The sequence below is a fragment of the Amblyraja radiata genome, chromosome 21 (genome assembly GCF_010909765.2).
Source record: "Amblyraja radiata isolate CabotCenter1 chromosome 21, sAmbRad1.1.pri, whole genome shotgun sequence".
NCBI classification, from domain to species: domain Eukaryota; kingdom Metazoa; phylum Chordata; class Chondrichthyes; order Rajiformes; family Rajidae; genus Amblyraja; species Amblyraja radiata.
This window is the reverse complement of record NC_045976.1, coordinates 25,974,824-25,999,315: the sequence shown is the minus strand read 5'-3', so window position 1 is coordinate 25,999,315 and position 24,492 is coordinate 25,974,824. Positions and strand designations below refer to the sequence as shown.

The 24,492-nt window shown below is 41.1% G+C and overlaps 1 protein-coding gene across 9 annotated transcripts in view; it reads right to left on the bottom strand.

The window, feature by feature from the left end:
- cacna2d1 (calcium voltage-gated channel auxiliary subunit alpha2delta 1) overlaps positions 1-24,492 on the bottom strand; it is a 515,041-nt gene that overhangs the window by 286,290 nt on the left and 204,259 nt on the right. For 6 of the 9 annotated variants that reach the window (XM_033039801.1, XM_033039800.1, XM_033039804.1 and 3 more), the window contains exons 5-7: positions 13,338-13,382; positions 12,010-12,045; positions 1,169-1,289 (exon numbers count right to left, since the gene is read on the bottom strand). In XM_033039801.1, coding sequence (XP_032895692.1) covers positions 1,169-1,289; positions 12,010-12,045; positions 13,338-13,382 — 202 coding nt within the window. The remainder of the gene's footprint in view (positions 1-1,168; positions 1,290-12,009; positions 12,046-13,337; positions 13,383-24,492) is intronic. The other 3 variants (XM_033039807.1, XM_033039809.1, XM_033039808.1) reach the window with 1 other exon arrangement.

Below are 24,492 nucleotides of genomic sequence, written 5' to 3'. Positions count from 1 at the left end.
ATGACCTTATGACAGTTTAATTGCAGGGCAAAACACACCTTAATTCAAATATTTTAGGTAAGAATTCAAATCATCCTCTGGGTATCAGTAGCAGTTCCCATTACAGCAAGCAGCATACGTCACGTTTTATAATCAAGTATCAGGTCAATGCAACTTTCAAGCTGAGTGAGACAAGACTGATATCTGGAACGTGCTCTGGTGCTTAGAAAGACTATGCAACCGTTGATGCAGTACTTGGATACCTTTTTTAGATTAAAATGTAATACAACCACTGCCTATTCCACACTGCACTGAGAAGGAAACATGACGACTGTTCAGCCTAATAGGACATTCGCCAAATGTTACTTATTTGTCAGAAGGCAACCTGTGTATCGGATGGGAATAAATCTGGTCTATACATCAATAAACAATAAATCAGAACCTCGTGAACAACCTGTACGGCTTGTGTTAAAAGCATCAGCTCCTAATGAGCAGTCACTTGAAGAAGTCACTCGAAGAAGTCATCATCTTACCACACAATTTAAGATGAAAACTGACTTACCTGCATTAAATACTGAAAATGGGACATAAAAAAGCCATTACACAACCTTCACACAAACTCCCTACAGTATATGGCATTGGTGCCTTTGATAATGGTACTGATTGCAGAGTATAATGGATCCCCTTGGGCATAGTGGTCCAGTTATGGATGGATGCAGACTTATTCACACCACCATGGGCCGCATTGTTTGCTAGTTACCGCAAAATAGGGACTCATAAAATTAACATAGAAATAGTGGACTGGTCAATAAAAAAGTAACAGGCTTACAGCAGTAAAGTATTTTGAAGATCATCTCCATTCCTCTCAGATGCCAGTACACACATAGGCAGTGCAATTGTTTATCCTCCAGTATAAATCTCTACTTTGCCTCCTTAAATAACCCAACAGATAATGTACCCAAAGATTAAAATTTCTCAGTTGTCCTTTAAAATCCATATGAAAAAATATTTATATTTGAATAATAAGAATGCGTATGAATTTGCTAGTCTGTTTCTGAGGGTCTCTTTAATACATTAAGTCCGCCATTTTAAACTGAGAGTGCTTAATGACAGCAGCCATGTATCGTTGAGAGTTTGATACATTTTCCAATGAAACGGATACATCACACAAAGAGTGGAGAATACTCACAGCCCTCGTAGATGTCGGTGGGGATGTGGACAGCGGTGTTGTTGAAGTCCACACGACGACGGAAGTCTTGGTTGAATTGAAAGTCAGGTTTGATCCTTGGGCGGCTTTCATTTCTATCAGACTTTTGGGGGAGAAGAATAATCAAAGAATGAATATTTTGCAGCTCTGAGTGTTTCACACAATCCTGCACTTTGAGCATGATCTCGGACTACAAAGACATCACAGCTGAAATGAGATTATTTTATCATGTTGTTAATGCCTGAACCATCTTGCTATAAAAGGTTCATTTACACATGAAAACTAGTTTTCCAGTAATTGGACAATGATGACATATAAAAATACAAGGTGATTATTTTTTTTTGTTTTAGAAATGTTAAAAACACAAAGAGAAAATTTTAGAACCAGCTAAAATTTTTCAAATCTACGAACATGATTGTACTTTTATTTTCCCAGTTTCATAGCAAGAAATTGCAGAGTTGTGCATTTTGTCCAGTCCATCATACAGACCAGCCTCTGCACAGTGTCTTGGGAAAGCAGCCAACATAATCAAGACCATTTTCTCCTCTGTCATGCCCGCTTCTCCCGTCAGGCATAAGATACAAAACGTTTGGAGAGACGTACCACCAGATTCAGGTACAGATTCTTCCCTGTTGTTATCAGACTACTGAATAATACTGACTCCATAAATAAGATGTGCTCTCGATCTTCCAACCTACCTCATTTGATCTACCAACCTACATTTTTTCTCTGTAACTGTAATGCCATAACACTGTCACACTATGTTCTACACTCTAGTATTTCTTCACTACCCGTTGTACTTGTGTGTGGTTTGATTGTACTAAATTATGGTGTAATTTGCATAGAGAGCAAACAAACAAAGCTCTTCACGGTATCTCGGTGACGATAATAAATTAATGGCAGTACCAAAAAATTTTTTTTTTTATGTGGACATCTAAAATGATGTCTTGCATCTTTTGGCTGAAATGAAAATGACTCTATAATTCCAGTCATGAGTCAGTGGGACCCTGGAATATGAATACAACCTGGGTTGGACACAGGCAGTATCAGGGGTTCATGGGTGGCAGAGAAGCTCAACACAAGATCAGACCACAAGGTGTTTCCGCCTTTCAGCAGTGGTAGACATGGGGCAGTATTGTCACCTATCTCCACCTCAACCACCTCTCCCCAGCCCTGCAGCCCACATACTTGCACCATCAAAGCCTTGATTAGAATATCTCATTTGGCTTTATGCTGAATGGGAAAAATAGGAAAAAAATCAAGTCTACTCCATACGGATTCGAAACCTCTCTATTCCATACGGATTTGAATCCTTAGCTCTTCCAATTCCAATATTGGTCTGTTCCATTCCTTTGTCTTCAATGCCCATCGAACCTTCTCCCAACTAACCTTCACCATCAAACCTTGTTTTTGTAAAGCAGCATCTGCAGTTCCCTGTGTCTTTAATCTTCGGAGAGAAGCAGCAGCCAGAAGCAGAGAGAGCAAATATTGGCTGGAAGTAAGTGAGTCAGAGGGAAAGAAGATTTAAAAAGAAGGTCAAAGGCCCAGGTTCGAGTAATTTACAAATTAGCCCTAAAGTAGTTGATGAGGTGACAGATAAAGAAGTGCAGCTGCAGCACAGTGCAGATTTCTGGATAATTGGGATCTCTTCCAGGGCAGGGGTGACCTGTATGACAGGGACGGGTTGCACCTAAACTGGATGGGGACCAACAGCCTAGTGGGAATGTTTGCTAATGCTACACGGGAGGGTTTAAACTAGATTGGCAGGGAGTGGGATCTCGTGCAGGACAGAGGCACGTGAGAGGCTAGAAGTTGGTATGGAGGGTGGTGTGGGAAAGGTTAGTGGACAGAATATGCAGGTGGAAGGCGGAGAACGAGGAAGGAGGGTTGGTTTAAACTGCATGTATTTTAATGCAAGGGGCCCGACGGGTAATGCAGATAAACTTAGGGCATGGATAGGTATGAGCAACTGGGGTGTTGTGGCCATGATTGAAACCTGGTAAAGGGAGGGACAGGACTGGCAGCTCAATGTTCCGGGGTGCAGGAGCTTCAGGAGAGACATGGGCGAGAGAAAAAGAGGCGGGGGGGTTGCATTATTGGTTAAGGAGGATGTCACGGCTGTGTTCAGAGGTGACATTACGGACGGTTCGTCTAGTGAGCTGAGGAACAAGAAAGGGATGATCACTTTATTGGGGGTGCACTACAGACCCCCGAATAGTCAATGGGAATTAGAAGAACAAATGTGCCGGGAGATTGCAGACAGCTGCAGGTCAAATAAGGTTGTTGTAGTAGGGGATTTTAACTTTCCCAATATAGACTGGGAAAATCATAGCGTGAAGGGTTCAGATAGGGTGCAATTCCTCAAAAGTGTTCAGGAGAGTTCATGGTTCCTTGAAGGTCGAGTTGCAGGTATATAATGTGGTCTCAAAGGCTTTTGGCACTTTGGCCATCCGTCAGAATATTGAGTACAGAAGTTGGGAGGTCATGTTGCAGTTGTATAAGATGTTGGTGAGACCATATTTAAAATATAGTGTTCAGTTCAGGGCACCATGTTATAGGAAAGAAATTGTCAAGGTTGAAATGGTTCAGAAATGATTTACCAGGACTAGAGAGTGTGAGATATAGGGAGAGGCTGAGCAGGCTGGTCACAATTCCATGGAGCACTGGAGGATAAGGGGTGATCTTATAGAGGTGTATAAGATCGTGAGAGGAGCAGATCAGGTAGATGCACAGAATCTTTTGCCCAGAGTAGGGGAATCGAGGACCAGAGGACATAGGTTCATGGCGAAGGGGAAAAGATTTAGTAGGAATCCAAGGGGTAACTTTTTGACACAAAAGGGTGATAGGTGTAGACAGGTACATGGATAGGACAGGTTTGGAGATATATGGACCAAGCGCAGGCAGGTGGGCCGAATTCCACATTGTATCACTCTATGACTCTATGACTCTATGACTCCAACATTGTTCTGTGACTCACTGAGCAGAATGGTCACTGTCAAAGTATTGAGGATGTACAAAAGTGGGAAATGTGTGGCTCCTTGCACCTCCTCTGATCTTGGTCTCAGCTCCACCTTCATTGTGATTTGCTTAAAAGGGACGGGTGCATCACTACATAACAAGAGAGCCCTCCCCATTCTGCCAGAGAGAGATGGACAGCATGCATTTGCACACTGCAGCAATGAGATACTAGCTGGGCAACCTATTTTACTGATCCCGATTGAGGAGCAACACGAGGTATTTCATTGCCTTTCTTCACAGTGCGTCACTGGTTCTTTCATGACCGCCTGAGAGAGCAGGTGGAGCCCCAGTTTAATGGTTTGTCAGACAGCGGACCTGTCCAGCATTAAGCACAGCCTCTACATTGCAGTATCAGAATTTTGTGTCCAAAGCTCTACAGTCAGATATGAAGTATATTTGGATTTTGATCATAATTGGAATTTTTTTCTACACATCACCTTGCCTCACCCATCAACTGAGCAAGAAAATATGATGAAGGTCTTTAGAATATTATTTTCTATTTAAAAGAGAATTACCAACCTTTTCAACCTTATCTGGTAGTCATAATTTCCCTATTTTCTGAAAGTCCTTAACACGTTTTTATCCTGTGTATTTTTATAGGATGGAAGCCATTACTGTGGAACTCTGAGAACCTCCTACATCCTAGCTCTCTCACCTAGCAATGCATCAAATGTTTTTTATGCTGGAGATTCTCTTTTCAATATCAGTTGAACGCTTCTAGATCTCTCGATGCGTTGATCTCTAACAAGGCCACACCATCAATGTCACTTTAATTTTCTTCTGCAATCACAGTGTGCTACGGTTTGTTAATTCTAGACAGACTTTACACTGCTATTTGCATCTTTAGCACTGGAATTATCTCCAAATCCTCCCTAAAGTGAGAAAGTAAACTGCAGACAGCTGGTTAATGGCAAGGCTCATTTGCTTTTAAACCTAGACGTACAGACATTTAGGAAGGAAAGGGGAAGGAGACAGAGGTGCATCAATTGAAGAAAATAACCGCTCAGGAGAGATGACAAACAAGTAGGTATACTCCAAGCACAAATGAATTAAACAAGAGAGAATTGATCACATAGTTAGAGGTTTGTGAAGGGATCTCCAAAGGTGGAAAGTGAAGGAAAGAAGGAATAGATGAGAAAAAAATCACAATAGTTCATGTTCATAGGGGGGCAGAATTAGGCCATTCAGCCCATCAAGCCTGTTCTGCCATTTGATTGTGGCTGATCTATTTTCCCTTCTCATCCCCCTCTCCCCACAACATTTGGCACCTTAGCAAACAAGAACCTATCAATCTCTGCTTTAAAAATACCCAATGACTTGGCTTCCATCGCCATCTGTGGCAATGAATTATTCAGATACAACACCCTCTGGCGAAATAAATTCCTCCTCATCCCCATTCTAAAGGCACATCCTCTGTGCCCACTGGTTATACACTCTCCCGTTACTGGAACCATCCTTCCCACATCTACTCTTTCATTACTCTGTGGGTTTCAATGAGATCCCCCCCCCCCCCCCCTCATCCTTCTAAACACCATTGAGTAAAGGCCCAGAGCCATCAAATGTTCCTCATACGTTAACCTAATCATCCCCGGGATCATTCCCGTAAACCTCCTCTGGACTTTCTCCAACGCCAATGATGAAACTGACCATCATCATGGTCAATATCAACTGCTATAGACAGGTAAGAGGAGCAGAATAGCAAATTCAGTTGATACAGGCTCTGTTATTTCCCAGAAGTCAGGCAGTTGTATTCAGAGTGATGGTATATGCTTTTGGTTATTCAATCGCAGGAGAAGTCTCATTAGCTTCAGAAAAGTAATCAGTGCTGATACTGCACCTCATGGAAAAAGCTGCTCACCAGTAACCACACCATAAATGTCAACTAGCTCAGCTGGAAAGAGAATGGCTCAGATCTTTCGTAGCATTTATTTTCCCAATTCTCTACCCAGATCCCCCACAGTAAAATGGATACAAAATGAATCATTCGCATTAAGTTTCTGGGAATTGATCTCAATCTGCAGCAGAATCTGAAATGACAGCTGAACCACTGTGGGAATTCAGTAAAATATAAGCCATATAATTACGCCTGGACCGATTTAAGGCAGGAGAAAGCATTCCAGAGGAGCCCAGTTGCACAAAATGGCCTCCTGTCCTCTAAATGCAATTACATTCAAAAGAAATAGATCCATCTCCAGAGTGAACTGAAATGCAATCAGAAAAGGAATGGAACGTCCCACATGAAATGATCCCAAGATTCAATTTTTCATCTATTACAATTTGGCAGTTAGTTGTTGAATTATATTCTCTTAGACTGGCAGTCCCCAAAGTAGATCATGAATTTAAGGGGAATGGATTCAAAGTGGGATTGAATCACCATTAAAAAGAAAATTTACATTCAATCAAATTCCGTTTGATGCTCACTCTTGTGAAGAATCTGGCCATTTTTAAAAGTTAAAGATGTACAAATACCTGCAGTTTGTGCTCTGACAGTGTCACTACAGATTTATGACTATAAAATTAATTGTGAGGGAATTAATTGGTTATAATGGGACGCTTTATCAGCAAAAAGAATAAATGGGAAGGTGACAATGGGATGGTTAAACAATTAATCCACAAGAGGAATCCAAAATGAAGCCTAATAAAAATTAGAACAACAAAGTATATGCTAAACTAGGACATAACAAATTATCAGGTACTAAGTAGGGTCACGGAACAAGACTTCAAAGTTATGTGGGATGAACAGCTAATAAAATGAGTCACTCTTTAAGGGCAGTACATGTAATATGATTAATTAAATGGGACAGTTGAAGCCGATGATACCAAGTAAGAAACCTGTCAACGTTCTGGTTATTGTGATATGACCACAGGAAAATCAGGAGGCAGAGTTAAATATGAACGCGTAAACGGTATTTAGCCATTGCAGGGGAAAAAAGGGGAATGTGGAATAGGCAAAGTTAACAGTAAAATAGGGTCATGGCCGTAGGAAAGGTAATGCAAGCACAAGCATGGCAAAAGTAGAATCCATATACAAAGATAATCGATAATGAAAGAAGTATCACATTAATGAGGAGTGTTCACAGACCACAATTTAAAGCAAGACAGGTAGAAGAAGAAATATGCAAACAAATTAGAGAAAAGAGGAAATTGAGAATAACCACCACTGGAACATGGAACCGTACAGCACAGGAACAGGTCCTTTGGCCCACAATGTCCAAGCCGTACATGATGCCAGGTTAAACTAATCTCCTTTACATGCACAGGATCCAAATCTCTCCATGCCCTGCATATCCATGTACCTATTGAAAAGACTCTGAAATGCTATTATCACACCTGCTTCCACCACTACCGCTGGCAGCATGTTCCAGGCATCTACCACTTATCTTTGCCAAAAAAAACTTGCCCCGCACATCTCCTTTAAATTCTTTCAAAGTGCAACATCTCACACTTGGTCAGATCAAACTCCAGGAGCCATTTCTCCACACATTTATGAAGCTGATCTATATCCTGCCATATGACTCTGACAGCCTTCCTCTCAGAAAGGATGCAACATCAACAATTTTACTAAATAAACAACAGAGGTGCCAGCACAGGTCCCTGCAAAACTCCAATTGTCACAGACATCTAGCCAGGATAACACCACACCATCACAAACTGCTGTCTTTGATGAGTAAGCCAGTTCTGAATCCAAATGGCGAAGTCACCATGGATCACTTGCATCTTAATCTTCTGGATCAACCTACCATGAAGGCCTTTATCAAATGATTGAGAAGACATCAAAATACAAGGTGCCATTGTAAAATGGGCATAAAATTGGCATAAGAGATTACAGCACAGATAGATGTGAAGTTTATATTTTATTGAGAAAAATAAGGTCACATATTATTTGGAAAAATACTAGATTAGCAATGTAACGTGGAAGTACAAATACACAATTCACTAAGAACTGAGTTTATGGGGGTATTAAAATACAAAGCAAGCAGTAAGTTTATTTGAAGGGAATATAGTTCAAAAGTGGGGAAGTCATGTTGAAACCTATATAAAATCTTGGCTCGACCACTATTTGAGTGCTAAGAAAATAGAGCTGCTGGAGATGATGAATGAACATTTACAAAGATTATAGCTATGAGGAAAGAATGAACAGATTTGAAAAGATATCATAACGTGGCAAAATAACAGAAGTATTTGAAATTACGGAAAGTTAGAAGTTGTCTCAAACAGCATGACATTTTTATATACTGTATAATGCTCCTGCTAAAAGGAGCTATTGGCACTTCAATGTGTGTACAGAATGTACACATGTTCATGGCCATCCACAAGTGGGTTTTGCCTCGACAAAGGATTCTGAGTGCACAGCTATGTACTGTTCGGTAATCCGGGATCTTAAAACTAGGAGCAGGCCTCATCTTGGAAATAAGGCCCTGTTCCAGTTTACATTAAACAGGAGCCTTGTGAATCCATATGAATGGTCCTAAAGGCTTTTATTAAATTGTTTATTTGGGTGAGGTTTAGTTTATTTCAGTTCAGTTTAGAGATATAGCAAAGAAATAAGCCGTTCGGCCCACCAAGTCCATGTTGACCATTGACCACCCGATTACACTTGCTCCATGTTATCTCACTTTCTCATCCACTCCCTACACTCTCGGAGTAATTTACAGAGGCCAAATACGCTACAAACCTGCACGTTTTTGTGGGATGTGGGAGGAAACAGGAGCACCCTGAGGAAACCCAGGTAAGTCTCGGGGAGAATGTGCAAACTCCACTCAGACAGCACCTGAGGTCAGGATCAAATCCGGGTCTCTGGTGCTGTGAGGTTAAGGGCCTGTCCCATTTGGGCGACCTAATCTGCGAGTTCTGGCGAGTTTGTCCTCGACTTATACTTGCAGCATGGTCACCACGAGGTTGTAGGAGGTCTTCGTAACTCTCCTTCATGCTCGAGAGTGGTCTCCACATCCTCGAGGCCTCAGCGGTTTTTTCAATATGTTAAAAATTGCCCGCGAGTAAAAAAAGAGCGCCAAGGAAAAAAATCAATATTTTTTTTACTCGTAGGTTTAGTCGTAGTAGGTCGTAGTAGGTCGGTATGTTAGTCATAGGTAATCGAGGGTAGTCAAAGATAGTCGAGGGTAGTCATAGATAGTCTTCATCATAGTCGAAGGGAGGTCGAAGGGAGGTCGAAGGGAGGTCAAAGGAGGTCGTCTTCACTCTCCACTATTCGGTGTCCAATTTTCCCGAAGTTAGTAGTAGCTAATCGTAGCTAGATGAAGCTGGTCTTCAACATAGCCGAAGGAGGTCTTCAACATGTCATTTTTTCAAACTCTTCCAAACTCGCCAATTACGTCGCCCAAGTGGGACAGCTCCTTTACAGCTCTAAAAGCTTCGCTACTTGCCGTCCATCGGGGCGGGGTAAATGTTGGGGAATGGCAGTAACTATGGAGATTACAGACCCCAGGGAACACTTACAGTACATTGTCCCATTGATCACTGGAGAAGTATGGTGCTAAAGGTCATTTTTCACCCATGATACTTCTGGATACTTTCAAGCGAGAGCTAGATAGGGCTCTTCAAGATAGCAGAGTCACGGGTTATGGGAGAAGGCAGGAATGGGGTACTGATTGGGGATGATCCGCCATGATCACATTGAATGGAGGTGCTGGCTCGAAGGGCCGAATGGCCTACTCCTGCACCTATTGTCTATTGTCTAGGCGAAAATCTTTGTGAAACCACCAATTCCCAAACTTCCTATCATGCTGGGAAAAGAACATTCAAAATGTTATCTTCTTTTGAAGCTGCTTTTGAAGAGCCAGGATCTGCAATACTTACATGCACAAGGCATTTCTCATTGTGTGAATAAGGAAAACACTCCTCTACAGCCCAAAACAAAGCTGAATCTCCATGTCTCCATGTGGAGAAAGCAAAGCTGGAGGTTTTCAGTCAAAGGTAGAGCTACGTTCTTTATCCAGAGAGTGGAGTACATGGTTACGGTTAACACACACATGGTTACAGTTAACACACACATGGTTACGGTTAACAGCTTGGACACACGGTTACGGTTAACACACTGGACACATGGTTAAGGTTAACTGCTTGGAAGCATTGAAATGGAGGTTTGAGGGGTAAAGGAATTAGGAATATTCAGTGAAGTTAGTTGAATAGGTCCGGATGGAACATGTAGGCATAGTACACATTCCTATATTGTGCTTGCTTTGCTATTCCACATAACACATTAAATATTTTATTCAAATTAAATTATCCATGCCTGATAAATTTCAAGGAGAGTTTGCAGGAAAACCAGTGAGCAAAATTGAGATATAATCCACGTAAACAAAAAATAATGTAAAATAATTAATTTTCTATAATCCCTTCACCAAATCAGTTATTGGCTGAAAAGCAACAGTCATCCAATGTTTCAACATCATCGGCACGCCAAACCTCACCCAAATAAACACTTTATAGAACATCTTCAAGTAAGCTCTTGTACCATAAAGGCCCTGAGCAACTTTCTATAGGTTTAGTGTAAGACCTGACTTCACCAGTTTCACTCTTATGGCACAATTAGATGTCTTGTTGAAATCGGCGTATTTACAGTTATTGTTCATGCCACAGAAGACAACATTTGTAATTGAGGCTCTCCATTGCTTGGTTTTTGGGAATCAGTCCAAAACTGTGGTTAATTAGTACTTCCCAACTTCCAACTGGAACGAGTAACCATAGATTCGCTCAGCTTCTTAAAACCTTACATCTGTAGTCCGCCATAGGTAGAAAAGGAATAAGGAAAGTTATTGTTTTGTTTTAAAAGCATCTTTCAACAAGTCTGGATATGGGCGAGAGGATATCGTAGTTTTCTGCCCTTTAGCACCCCCCGTCGAGTAGAGAACCCGGCTTCTGTAGCCACAAACCAATGAGTGCAGTAAACCAGCAAAGTGCTGACACATTCAGCAGCAGGAGTGGGCATATTATAGAAACAAAATCTTGGGTCTTGGCTGCTGAAGGAAGTCAGTCTATACGAGGGAGTATTTTCAGAAATGATAAAAGTACAAACATGTTGGTAAAATAGTCATTATTTGTAGTTAATCATTGAAATGGATATTAAAAACATATACTCTGAATTTGCAGCCAAGCAGTCACAAAAAAACAACTGAATCGGCAGAGTTGTTTTTCATAAAGCTGCAAAACCTGAGAGTTTTTCTTTTTTCAGTTAATTCTAAGTTTCTTCCCCCGACCATTTAAAAGTGGAGAAAAGTGACCTCCAACTAACTCCTTTACGTCTCTCTGTAAGTCACAAATGCCAACATTTAATGTTAGCCTAACTTCTTAGTGCTTCAAAACAAATTGCAATTTTGGAAATGAGAATGTGAATTCATTTCATTTTTTTTCTCAAATGAGTTGCATTCCTCCATTTGGCAATAAACGATATATAAATTAAAAGGACAAAAAAAAAACTCAGCTACAGAGTCTGATTACCTGGTGTAGGTTTACTCTCTGTGTGGCTCAGTCGGTCAGGACTGGGGCTGAGGTGATGCCTCTCAAGGTATAATAGTTGGCTAAAACTCATCACAGGAATAACGTGATGGAATCCACAAAAAACAGAACCTAATCAAGAGATGGCCACCCCAGGATTGGAGAGGAGACAAATCAGGAGTGGTTTTAAGATTATAAAAGGAATGCAAATCTTTCAAAATTATTTTTAAAATTTTGGGAAGTACTTCAGAATTAAATGAAATAAAAACTTCAGGTCGTTCCATCTTTTGAAAGTTCTATATCTAGTAATCTAAATTCATCAGATCTACGATCTAATAAATCCACATAACCTTGAACCTCCTGAATCTGTAGTCTTGCTTTAACACCTGTAATAATGAACACTGTTACTGAAGAAAGTCACGGAAATGCACAATTATCAAAGAGGTTATCATATAGAGCCGGCGGGTCTCAAACGCCCCGGTGAGTTTAGGGACTTGCTCAGCCCAGCATGCGGAATCTGTTCCGGCTGATTGGGCAGAGGAAATCCACTGGAGGGTTCAACGGCAGCGAAGGCGGCTCAGCAGCGCACTGGAGTCCAGCTCCAGCGGCCAAGAGGGTGGAGTTGCTCGTGTGTATATATAACAGCTCTCCACCTTCATCTCTCCCACGCACAGGTCTTTGTGCAATTCTCAAAGAAACTGCACAACCATGCTTTCATCGTCTACGACGGCCCACCACCAGATATCGTGTAGTGGTCATCTGCCAAGGGGTAGGGACCTTTACTGCTGAACTCTAGTAACATGCATAAAAAATCAACCTTGATTGAAATTCGGGGTGGAATTTTCAGGAGCGATATATCTAAACTCCTAAGTGATGCCCATTTGTCGATAGTCATTACTTAGGCAAATGTCAATAATATTAGCATTGGTCAGAGAGTAAAAAATAGGGGAAGCGAGATATAATAATTGATCCAAGGGAAAGCATCAAATTCACACTGACGCTTCCTTTTATTTCACCCTCACTGGGCACAGTTTGTGAAGGACATGGAAGTGTCAATGACACAAGTTTCAAATGCAACTTCTCGGCAACACATTTTCTGATGCTATGTGACAAGAGACAGCAGTAGTGAACTGAGACTATTACGGATCTCAGTAGGGTTAAAAATTCAGATTTTAATTTTAATTCTGGTTCGTATCAGCTTAATTGCTGGCCGTTCATGTGCAATGCACTGTAGCCCCCCAGGCATTGTAATGAGTAGGGATGCAGAGATCCACATATGGGCAGAAACAAAGAAGAACAACTGGAGCTGCTGCAATTAAAAGAGGACTTGCAGTTCCTCAACCTCTTATGCCAGCTATCTGAATCCATCCTAATAACACGACTGAAACAATTTCCCCACCAACGTCATCATGTTAGAATTTATTAAGTCCTTGTTTTATTTTATTCAGGTCGTCGCATGAAAGATAACCATCCAGTACTCTGGTCCTCTTGCATATTTAAGCTCCTTTGCCATCGTTTCCAGGATTATCAGCGCATTCCTCAGAAATGTTAATCAATAATTAGTTATTTCCTCTGGAATCATTGATACCCATGGCGCCTCAAATATAGGGAAGAGTGAGACCACTGATGGTTTATAACCCTGAATGTAAAACAAAACATAGATTTGAATCATACTTACACTCATCAGGTCATCTTTTGCATTGTAGTATACAACATCATTATCCTAATGAAAACAAAGAAAATAAATAATAATTAATATATAAAAAGCTGTGCACTCTTCTTGATTCAACACTCCACAGTAATATATTCCTGAAAGGTAGAGAGCCAAAATCCAATATAATTAAACGGAAATATGATGTGCGTGACAACTTAATAAGTCTCCTGCCCCAAAGATGCGCCTTGTTTGATACATTTGTCACGTCTGTCTTCCATACAGCGCATTGCTATACACTGCAATCAATCTACCTTGTCACCATTTTTTAACCATGTTTAGCATGTTAAAAATGTGGTCACAAATGTCATTCAGTTCAAAGTAAAACAGAAATTAACTTGAAATAATGCGGCAAAAGGCAAAAGCAAGAAACTTGTAAAATTAAAGAAAAATACTTTTGTACTGACTTATGAATATGACAGATCCTGAACCACTACTCAGGAAATTCCAGCAATTAAAGAAATTCAATTGAGGAAAACAATACAACTACCGCAGTAACTGGTCTGAAGAGGAGGGGTCTCTACCATCTAAAATAAGACAGGTATGTAATTTTCTTTTAAATTACATGTCATCAAGGTTTATAAGCAACTTCAATAAGATTTTAATTCAGGTGTTTCTTTTCTCCCCAAATCCTGCTGGATTTGGGTATTTTATAGTTTGACGTTTGGAAAGGTGGCTGAAGGTACAGGTTGAAACCCAAGCATGTCCTGAATATTGAGGTTTCCAATAATTAATGCATACATTCTTCTGATCTACATCCAGCAATACTTCATGAGGTTATTTAACAACAATTCAAATGCTTTATTCAATCCTGCTATCCACCAGCATAATGTGTATACCATCTCCTTGTGTATGCTCAAGATTCAAAATGAAACAAATTAATATTAAATAAACACAGGAATAAATTAAAAGCAAAAACCTACAATCTTCACAAATTAATTAACAAAGTTGCACATGTAGCCAACTTAGCATTACAGTGCATAATGCCAATTGGTTATCTCATTCTTGGGCCTCCAGTCCAGGCACACATCTCCAGCTGCAAACTGCTGTGTCAGGAGCCTGATGTAAACCCCCGACATCAGGTGTTGCGTAGGCAGGGATGGGCAGGGCAGCCGCCAGACTACGTGGAGGGCTAATGGCTGCAGGTGGGGTGGTGATGTGGACCATTGCTCAGGACTGCAGCGGCTTTTCCATGTGTTCACAAACCACCCTCAGACCCTCTACTCTCTCTCCAGGATAGGTGGGAAGATGGAATTGTACAAACAATTTGGAAGGCATAGTGACAACACTGGTTCTACTGTTTCACAGCACCAGAGACACAGGCTCAATCCTGAACTCAGGCCCTGTGAGTGTGGAGTTTGCACATTCTCCCTGTGACCATATGGGTTCCCGCCCACATCCCAGAATGCACAGGTTTGTAGGTTAATTGCCCTCTGTAAATTACCCCTAGTGTGTAGGCAATGAATGCTAAACTGGGATAACATAGAACTAGTGTAAATGTTGATCAATGGTCAGCGTGGACTCGATGAGCCAAAGGGCCTGTTTCCATGCTGTATCTTTCAATCAATCAATCAATCAGATTAATTATGATCTTAGTGAATGCAAAGCAAGATCAAGGATTCAATCCTGTTCCTAAATTCATATGTTCACATGTTCCTACGTACCCAGCAAGTCAGACAGCATCTGCGGAGAGTGAAACAGTTAACAATTTAGGTCAGTGATCTTTCATCAGATCTGTTGAGTATTTATGGTATTTCTGTTTATTTTGCATATCACAAGCATCTTCTGTCCAATGCTGATGATGTTATAGTATGTTAACATCACAATCAGCTTGCTATCTGACAAATGAATCCTTAGTTCATCAAATAAAACATTGATTTATTCAGAAGATAGGCACAAAAAGCTAGAGTAACTCAGCGGGTCAGACAGCATCTTTGGAGAAAAGGAACAGGAGAAGTTTTGGGTCGAGACCCTTCTTCAGTTAGTTTAAGTGAATGTACCACTGGAATGAGAAGAGTACAAGATATCCCATATCAGGCTCAGTACCGATATGGCTGCTTGGCATACAAGCTGTGGAATACCTTAAATCAAATTTCATAAGCATAAACAGTAAAGCATTCCTCGCTGATTATTTTTTTGCCATGAACTTCAGGATAACCTACTCAGCATCATTCATTTGTATGAGCAAGCTGAATACCGGCAGGCTGTCATGTCCAATATTCAATCTACAAAGGGGTTGCGGACTTCCGACGCAGATGAGGGATTACCAATTTTCACCAGATTTACAGTGCTCTCCAAAATGTTTCGGACAAAGACCCATCATTTATTTACTTGCCTCTGTACTCCACAATTTGAGATTTGTAATAGAAAAAAAATCACACATAATTAAAGATTTTAATAAAGACCATTTTTATACATTTTGGTTTCACCGTGTAGAAATTACAGCAGTATTTTTACATAGTCCCCCCATTTCAGGGCACCATAATGTTTGGGACACAGCAATGTCATGTAAATGAAAGTAGTCATGTTTAGTATTTTGTTGCATATCCTTTGCGTGCAATGACTGCTTGAAGTCTGCGATTCATGGACATCACCAGTTGCTGGGTGTCTTCTCTGGTGATGCCCTGCCACGCCTATATTGCAGCCATCTTTAGCTTATGCTTGTTTTGGGGGCTAGTCCCCTTCAATTTTCTCTTCAACATACAAAAGGCATGCTCAATTGGGTTCAGATTGGGTGATTGACTTGGCCACTCAAGAATTGACAACAACAAAATTTTCACTTACATTTTTATTGATTTTTAAGAGATATATACAAAACAGTGCAACACCATCACCATAAATAAAACAAAGTAAGAAAAACAGCAATCAAAATAAAAAAATAAGGGGAAAAAAAAAAAAGTAAATAAAAACAAAAAAAATTGGAATAAGACCGTGTGGTTCACTTACCAACTTAAAAAAAGAAAAAACATTACATTGATTAGTTATCTGGAGATAATTCAATATTCATACAAACATACCATCCAGTTCTATATAACGCAATCTTCCCATATCTAGCTCGGCATCTATCTAATTTGTGTCATGGCTCAAATAAACTGTCCATTTTTCCCAGATCTTCTCAAATGAATTCTCCTTGACTCTCAAGGAATATGTCAATTTCTCCATATTAAAGATGTCTCGCACAATTTCTAACCACTGTTCCTGTTTTGGACTTTTTTCATTAAGCCACTGCCTGGTAATGGCCTTCTTACTTGCTGCAAGCAAAACTTTAATCAAATATGTATCTTCTAGTTTTACAATATCTTTAATATGCCCCAGATACATCACAGGGCAGGTATTTGGGATTTTATAACCCAAGATATTTTTTACAGCTGCATTAACATTTTCCCAGTATGGCCTTATTTTTACACAGTTCCAGAAAATATGCGAGTGGTCTGCCTCCGTACGCCCACACAGCCTCCAACGGTGTTGTTGGACAGCAAGTTGTCTGCTTTTTATTTTGGGTGTTATAAAAAAGCGAGATAGATTCTTCCAGCAAAATTCTCTCCATACTAGTGAGCTTGTTATGTTTCACACATTTGATACCATTCTTCTTCTGTTATTTGAATCTTTAATTCTGCTTCCCATTTTGTTTTTATGTAGAGCGTTGATTCTCCCCCGCATCCCACCAGAGCTTGGTAGAAAGCTTGGCAATTGACAATGTTTTAGCTTTGAAAAACTCCTTTATTGCTTTAGCAGTATGTTTGGGATCATTGTCTTGCTATAGAATGAACCGCCGGCCAATGAGTTTTGAGGCGTTTGTTTGAACTTGAGCAGATAGGATGTGTCTATACTCTTCAGAATTCATTATGCTACTACCATCAGCAGTTGTATCATCAATAAAGATAGGTGAGCCAGTACCTTCAGCAGCCCCACATGCCCAGGCCATAACAGCCCCACCACCGTGTTTCACAGATGAGGTGGTATGCTTTGGATCTTGGGCAGTTCCTTCTCTCCTTCATACTTTGCTGTTGCCATCACTCTGATATAAGCTAATCTTCGTCTCATCTGTCCACGAGACCATTTTCCAGAACTGTGGTTGCTCTTTAAAGCCCAAGGTTTGGCTGATGTTTCTAACAGTTTTATTCTTGTTTCGCAGTCTCTTAGTGGCTTCTTTGACTTTCATCCTCATGTTGATAAACAGCAATAAAAGTTTCCAAAGGTGATGGAAAGACAAGGTGCTGCGAGCTCCCTTATACCCACATTAAGGAGGCATTTAAACACACCTGAACATTTATAAACACCTGTGAAGCCATGTGTCCCAAACATTATGGTGCCCTGAAATGGGGGGACTATATATAAACACAGCTGTAATTTCTACATGGTGAAACCAAAATGTATAAAAATGGCCTTTATTAAAATCTGACAATGTGCACTTTAACCACATGTGGTTCTATTACAGATCTCAAATTGTGGAGTACAGAGGCAAATAAATAAATGATTGGTCTTTGTCCCACACATTATGGAGGGTACTCTATACCTCGAGTGGTTCTGATTGGCAATAACACTCCTCTACTACTTTTATCTAACCTCCCTCAAACTTGTACCTGATGTGAGTGAAATATCTAACGTGTCTGAGTGCTCCTGCTGGGGTTGTCTTGATTTCAGAACAAAGAGCTGGTTCACAACTCAGCACTAAATCCTATGTTTATTATTTCATGCCAGGCAAATGATTGTTGCACGGGTCTTGGTGCTCAATATTAGACATTCTCCTTGCCTTGCTGTGGGCAAGATCCCACGCAGTAACTGAATAAGACATCATTGCAGAGCTCACTATCTGCAATGACAACAGTTTACCAATTCCATTTTGGGCCAACCAGTCAGGGTTGAATAACAAATAAAATTCTGCACCATAACATCGTAAAAAGGAAGAAAATGAAGATTCAGTTACCATGATGTCTCCTCTAAAAATATAATCTAAATAATAAACAAAGGGAATTAAAATATTCAATTGTTGGAAAATAACCAAATCAGTCATCCATGTTTCGTCCTAAACCTTCTTCCCTTTCCTGGATGGTGCAAGAAAATAATGCTGTAACCGATATAAGCATTCCCTGATCCTGAATGCACATTCTCACTCTGATATAAGACACAGAGTGTAATTCACGTGGAGCTTTGTTATGTTCACGACAAATAATATAAACAGCACAACTCTATTTCGACTTTCATGCAATGTAGGCATACAATCAAATTATAATTACAAGACAGATGTGATACACAGGTGGCACAGTGGCGACACTGGTAGAGTTGGTGCCTCACAGTGCCAGAGATCCAGGTTCGATCCTGAATTTTGGTGCTGTCTGTGTGGAGTTTGCACGTTCTCCCTGTTACTGTGTGGATTTTGTCCAAGTGCTCCGGTTTCCCCCCACATCCCAAAGACGTGCGGGTTTGTAGGTTAATTGGCTTCTGTAAATTGCCCCTAGTGTGTAGTGAGTTGATGAGAAACCGGGATGACACACAACTAGTGTGAACGGGTGATCGACGGTCGGCATGGATTCTGTGGGCCGAAGGGCCAGTTTCTATGTTGTGTCTCTAAGCTAAACGAAAGCACCAGATTCCAATTCATATAACTGCTCCTTCTCCAGAAGAAGCATGGTTTAAACTTCAGCTTAAAAACTCAGCCCCAACTTACTGAATCCTTGTTCCCAAGGGTGCTTTTCCCAACATTTTGACTTGTGATATAAGACCACCTTGCGTATTCGTCTTTATTTGAGCCTCCACATTCTAGCGACCCTACAAATGCTCCACAGTCTCACGTTGTGTTCGTAACCCTTGCTTCAGTAATCCTGTCACATCCCTTTAATTCCAAACCCACTACTGTTTTCCCATCTCCAGTTAATATGTCTGTCTTCCATGCCTTGTTAAAATTGACAGTAATTGGGTTTTTTTTTTAAGTCCAATAAAGTTGCTTATATCCTCCAAGAGGCTGGGACATAAATCTAAAATATGCGATCAGGATGTTAATTAGAAAAACAAATGTAATTTTGCAATAACTAAACAAATCACAAAGGAGAGATAGAGTACTGAAGTAAACAAAATTGTAAGCCAACTATTACAGAAGAAAAATTAAAAATTAATGTTCAAACAAATTAGGATACGATTCCAGATTCCAGATGGCTAAGAGATGATATTCACTCATAATGTCTGCAATATTTCACCCACAGGAGGAAAAGTGCTCTAATGCCAGAGCTAGCTACAGCCTGTAAATTCGGACACAACAGTCCCCATACCACTTCTCTAAGAATTTCTGGGATCACAGCCTACGTTTGGAATGGAGAAATAACTCCAAACCCAGTCAACCTTCACATTCTTCCTCCCAACAGTAAACAAAGAAGATGGACAATACAGACAGAAACACAGAAAGACAGAGAAGACAAGGCCAAATTAAATGAACTTCCTACCATCCCAGAATACTCTCAGCATCACGACCACAGTCCTTTCATTTCCATAATCTCATAAGGAATCTTCATAAAGTCTTCACACTGCTTGCCACCCTGCTTCCCGTAGACTCTATCCCCTACACCCAATTCCTCCGTCTACACCGCATCTGCTCCAAGATGAGGAGTTCCATACCTGGACATCTGAGATGTCTTTCTTCAGGGAATGGGGGTTCCCCTCTTCCAATATAGATGAGACCCTCACAAGCGTCTCCACAATATCCCTCTGCAATTTCCTGGTTAACTCATTCCTTCCCACCCATACCACTCCCACCCCAGGTACCTTCCCCTGCAACCACAGGAGATGCAACACCTGTCCCTATACCTCCTCCCTTGACTGTCTAAGGTCCCCAACAGTCTTTTCAGGTTAGGCAGAGGTTCACTTGCACCACCTCTAACCTCATCTACTGTATCCATTGTTCTAGATGTGGACTCTTATGCATCGGTGAGACCAAACATAGACTGGACGATCTTTTTGCAGAACAACTTCGCTCAGTCCGCCTGGATCTACCTGATCTCCTGGCTGCCAAACACTTTAATTCCCCTTCCCATACTAACCTTTCTGTACTAGGCCTCCTCCATTGTCAAAGTGAGGCTAAACGCAAATTGGAGGAAGAGCATCTCATATTTCGCTTGGGCAGCTTACAGCTCAGTGGTATGAATATTGATTTCTCTAACTTCAAGTAACCCCTGCATTCCCTCGCTCTCCATCCCTCCCCCACCCATCACACCAGCTTCTCGTTCTCACCTAGCAAACAGCAACAATGGCCTGTTTCCTTTATCATTGTTACTTTTTACATATCTTTCATTCATTTGTTCTAGATGTCTCTACATCACCGTCTCGTTTCCCTTTCCACTGACTCTCAGTCTGAAGAAGGGTCTCGACCTGAGACATCACCCATTCCTTCTCTCCAGAGATGCTGCCTGCCCTTCTGAGTTACTCTCACATTTTGAGTCTATCTTTCATCAATAATAATACAGCAGTTACTGAGATTTTTCACACTTCAATCTTGTTCGCACAAACGTGTTCCTAATCTGTTACCAAGTGTAACAATAGTGACTTCCATTACCCAACTTTCAGTGATCAGAAACAGATTTGTCGTACGAGGCTGATATGTCATGTTTTTTGCTTACTGCCAAAGGTGAACACACTACTTACAGCATACACAGGTTAGAGTAGTTTTAATTTCACAATCTCAAATGACTTTCTTATGGCAAATAACATAATTATAATATTCTATTTGTTAATTGCCATGCCACCTATTTTAACTATTGTATGTGTTAATCTTCTCTGGTTCATTTTATTTGGGGTGTGGGAGGATGGATCGGAGGAAACTTTTTTTCAATCTCTTACCTTGCCAGAGATGCGATTTTTTTCCGGATCATATCTCTGGTCGCTCTGCAGCCTAACAGCGTGGAGCTGGTGGCCTTGCTCGAGACTGACTTTGAGCCCCACTGCAGTGCCGTGGACTTAACATCTGAGCCTGTGATCCCTTGCCTGGGATCGACGCTGCAGCTACGGCCTGCGGATTTCAACATCGAGGAGCGCGCAGTCTCGGGTAGAGACTGATGTCGGGAAGCTCCAAGCCGCAGGAGGTTTGACCAGCCCCAACTCGGGAGTCCGATCGCCCTGCATGGGGAGCTGAGATCCCCCGATGCGGGAGCTTGATCTCCCCTATGCCGAGGGCTCGACCGCCGGTAGCGGGAACCAAGATCAAAATGACAATGGAAGGTTTGAGTGCCCCAAAGAAGGGAAGAAAATTGAACTATTGTTTTGTCTTCCATCACAGTGAGGAATGTGGGGGAGTCGCTGTGGTGGATGTTCATGGTGAAAATGTATTTGGGTGTCTTGTTGTTCTTTATTGGTATGATGGTATATCAATCTGAATTTCACTGTACCTTAATTGGTACATGTGGCAATAAACTAACCTTGGAACTTTGAATCCATCATCATTCCAGATCTTCCAGATTCACTTTCAACTCACCATTCATTCCATAGACACAAAATCCATTTCCTTCTGACTTGTGCTAACTCTCCACTGGATTTAATCTATCTTTGTCAGTCCTATTTTCAGATTATATTTGCACCATTTTCACGAACCAATTGTTACTTCCTTGAAACTGTTCATTCACCCTGAATTCAAGTCATTTTTGCAAGTCAGAAACACAAGGAGTCCCAACAGTCATCACTGTAAAACATCATTCTATAGCCTTGCTTGCCCCCAAACACCCATTTCCCCAAACAATTCCCCATCATACAAAGACCCATTCCTTCTCTCCAGAGATGCTGCCTCCTCCATTGTCAAAGTGAGGCTAAACGCAAATTGGAGGAACAGCATCTCATCGTTACTCCAGCACTTTGTGTCTATCTTCGATTTAAACCAGTTTCTGCAGTTCTTTCCAGCACAATTCCCCATTTTTTCTGTCCTTCAGCTAATTTCTCATCCACAACCGATCTTTAATGACAATAAATTGAATTGTATTGTATTGTAATTGTATTAATTCAAATTCCCACTATCACATCCAGGGCTATCGCTCATTTAAAATATTCTCTAGATATGTGTAATGTGTTCTCCAGAGATGCTGCCAGACCCACTGAGTTACTCCAGCATTTTGTGTAATTCTTTGGAATATTAATTTTCCCTCTGGTCCACAGACACTTCATTTGGCATATTTTTCTATCTTCTCCTTTCATTTGAGTTATGGATTTTGTCAAAAGAGAGCTATAACATATGGGCCTAAATCAATCATTGTAAACCACATAATGCATATTCCCCAAAGAGGTACCATTACTATTTTTTATACCTTGGCAAATTAGAGCACAGTTCCAAATGTTTCTTAACTGTATTAATCCCATGGCCCTCTTTATATTGTAGACTCCATTTCATTCTATCGACCATGGTTCCCTTAAGCGGTCATGGGCTGTAAAGATGAAGGCACGTCATCAATGTCACTTCTTCTTCTTGGGAGAATATTCCTCGAGCAGAGAATAATCCTCTAGCAGAAATCATTTTGTAGGACAAATAATTCAAACTCTCCCCTCCCAACAAACTCCGTTGTCTCTCATTCACTTCACTCCTCCAGCTTCTGCTCATTCACATCAGTTAATGTATGCAGATTAACTTTCTCGTCGATCAAACTGAAGCTGAACGCTCATCTGACCCACAAACTGCCAGCTCACCTTCTGAAACCACAACCTACCACACCCGCTCCATACTGGCCAATATGTCGGCTGGTTCTACACTTCTGCTCATCTCTCTTTTGACTTAACTCTATTTCAGACACATTGCAGGGGGTCTCGCAGTGAATGCACTGCAACCAACTTGGGATAGAGAAAGGAGAAAAGGAACTTCAGTCAGAACAATGGAGAGGCTGATAGACGACGGAGGGATCATTGTGGGAAGAGAAGCAGTCTGGTGGGGTTCAGATACAGGATAAAAGTTAAGGTAAACAGCTTTCTGGGGACATCACATGATATCAGGGCTGGAGACACGAGGAACTGCAGATGCTGGAATCTTGAGCAAAACAAAAAGTGCCGAAGTAATGCAGTGAGACAGGCAGCAACTGTGGATGAAAGGATAGGTGATGTTTTGGGACAGGACACAAGATATGAGGGCTGCAGTCAATGTGACATAATCAGTCAAGTCAAGTCACATTTATGTATATAGCACATTTAAAAAACAACTCTCGTTGGCCTAAGAGCTTTACATTTGTTATAAGAATAGTATAACCAGGTGACAGGGAGACTAGAATTCAGATGCAGGGGGATGGGGATTTTTGGGGAAGAAGTGGACGAGGGCTCAACCAGGTTGAAGTGGGAATGAGGTACATGGGGAGTGGATACAACGCTTTTAACAGCAGTGGCAGTGTGACCGGTAACATCAGAATGTTGCAGCTTATGTGAAGAAAGACAAAGGGCTGGGGGTCATGAAGGATTCACTACTGGACAGAGAGCATTATGAGCAACAACTCGGTGAGCGGTACCAAGGTAGAAGCAACCAGTAAAGGAGTGCGACCAACCTCTCTTGATGGCCGGCACGGTGGGGAAATGGTAGAGTTGCTGCCTTACAACACCAGAGACCCGTGTTCAATCCTGACTACGGGTGCTGTCTGTATGGAGTTTGTACATTCTCCCTGTGATCGTGTGGGTTTTCTCTGAGTGCTCTGGTTTCCTCCCACATTCCAAAGACGTACAGGTTTGTAAGTTAATTAGCTTCTGTAAATCGTAAATTGTCCTCGGTGTGCAGGATAGTGCTGGTATATGGGGTGATCACTGGTCGGTGCGGACTCGGTGGACCGAAGGGCAGGTTTCCACGCTGAATCTCTAAACGAAACCAAACCTGAAATATTGTTAGCAACAAGGGACACCACAGTTTAGAAATGATTTATCGGTTTTGGAGAGAGAGCAAAAAAAGAGTTCCAAAATTATAACTATATTCGAGTGTGAAATTATAATGAGGGATTAAATAAACTAGGGATTTAGGATTTGGAATATAGGAGGTGCAGCAACAACCTGATCAACGTGTTCAAGATTTCAAGAGAGACTGATATGATACGTACTTAAAATTATGAGAAGCATAGATAAACTAGACAGTCAGAACCTATTTTCCAGAGTGGAAATATCAAAGACTAAAGGGCAAAGCTTTAAG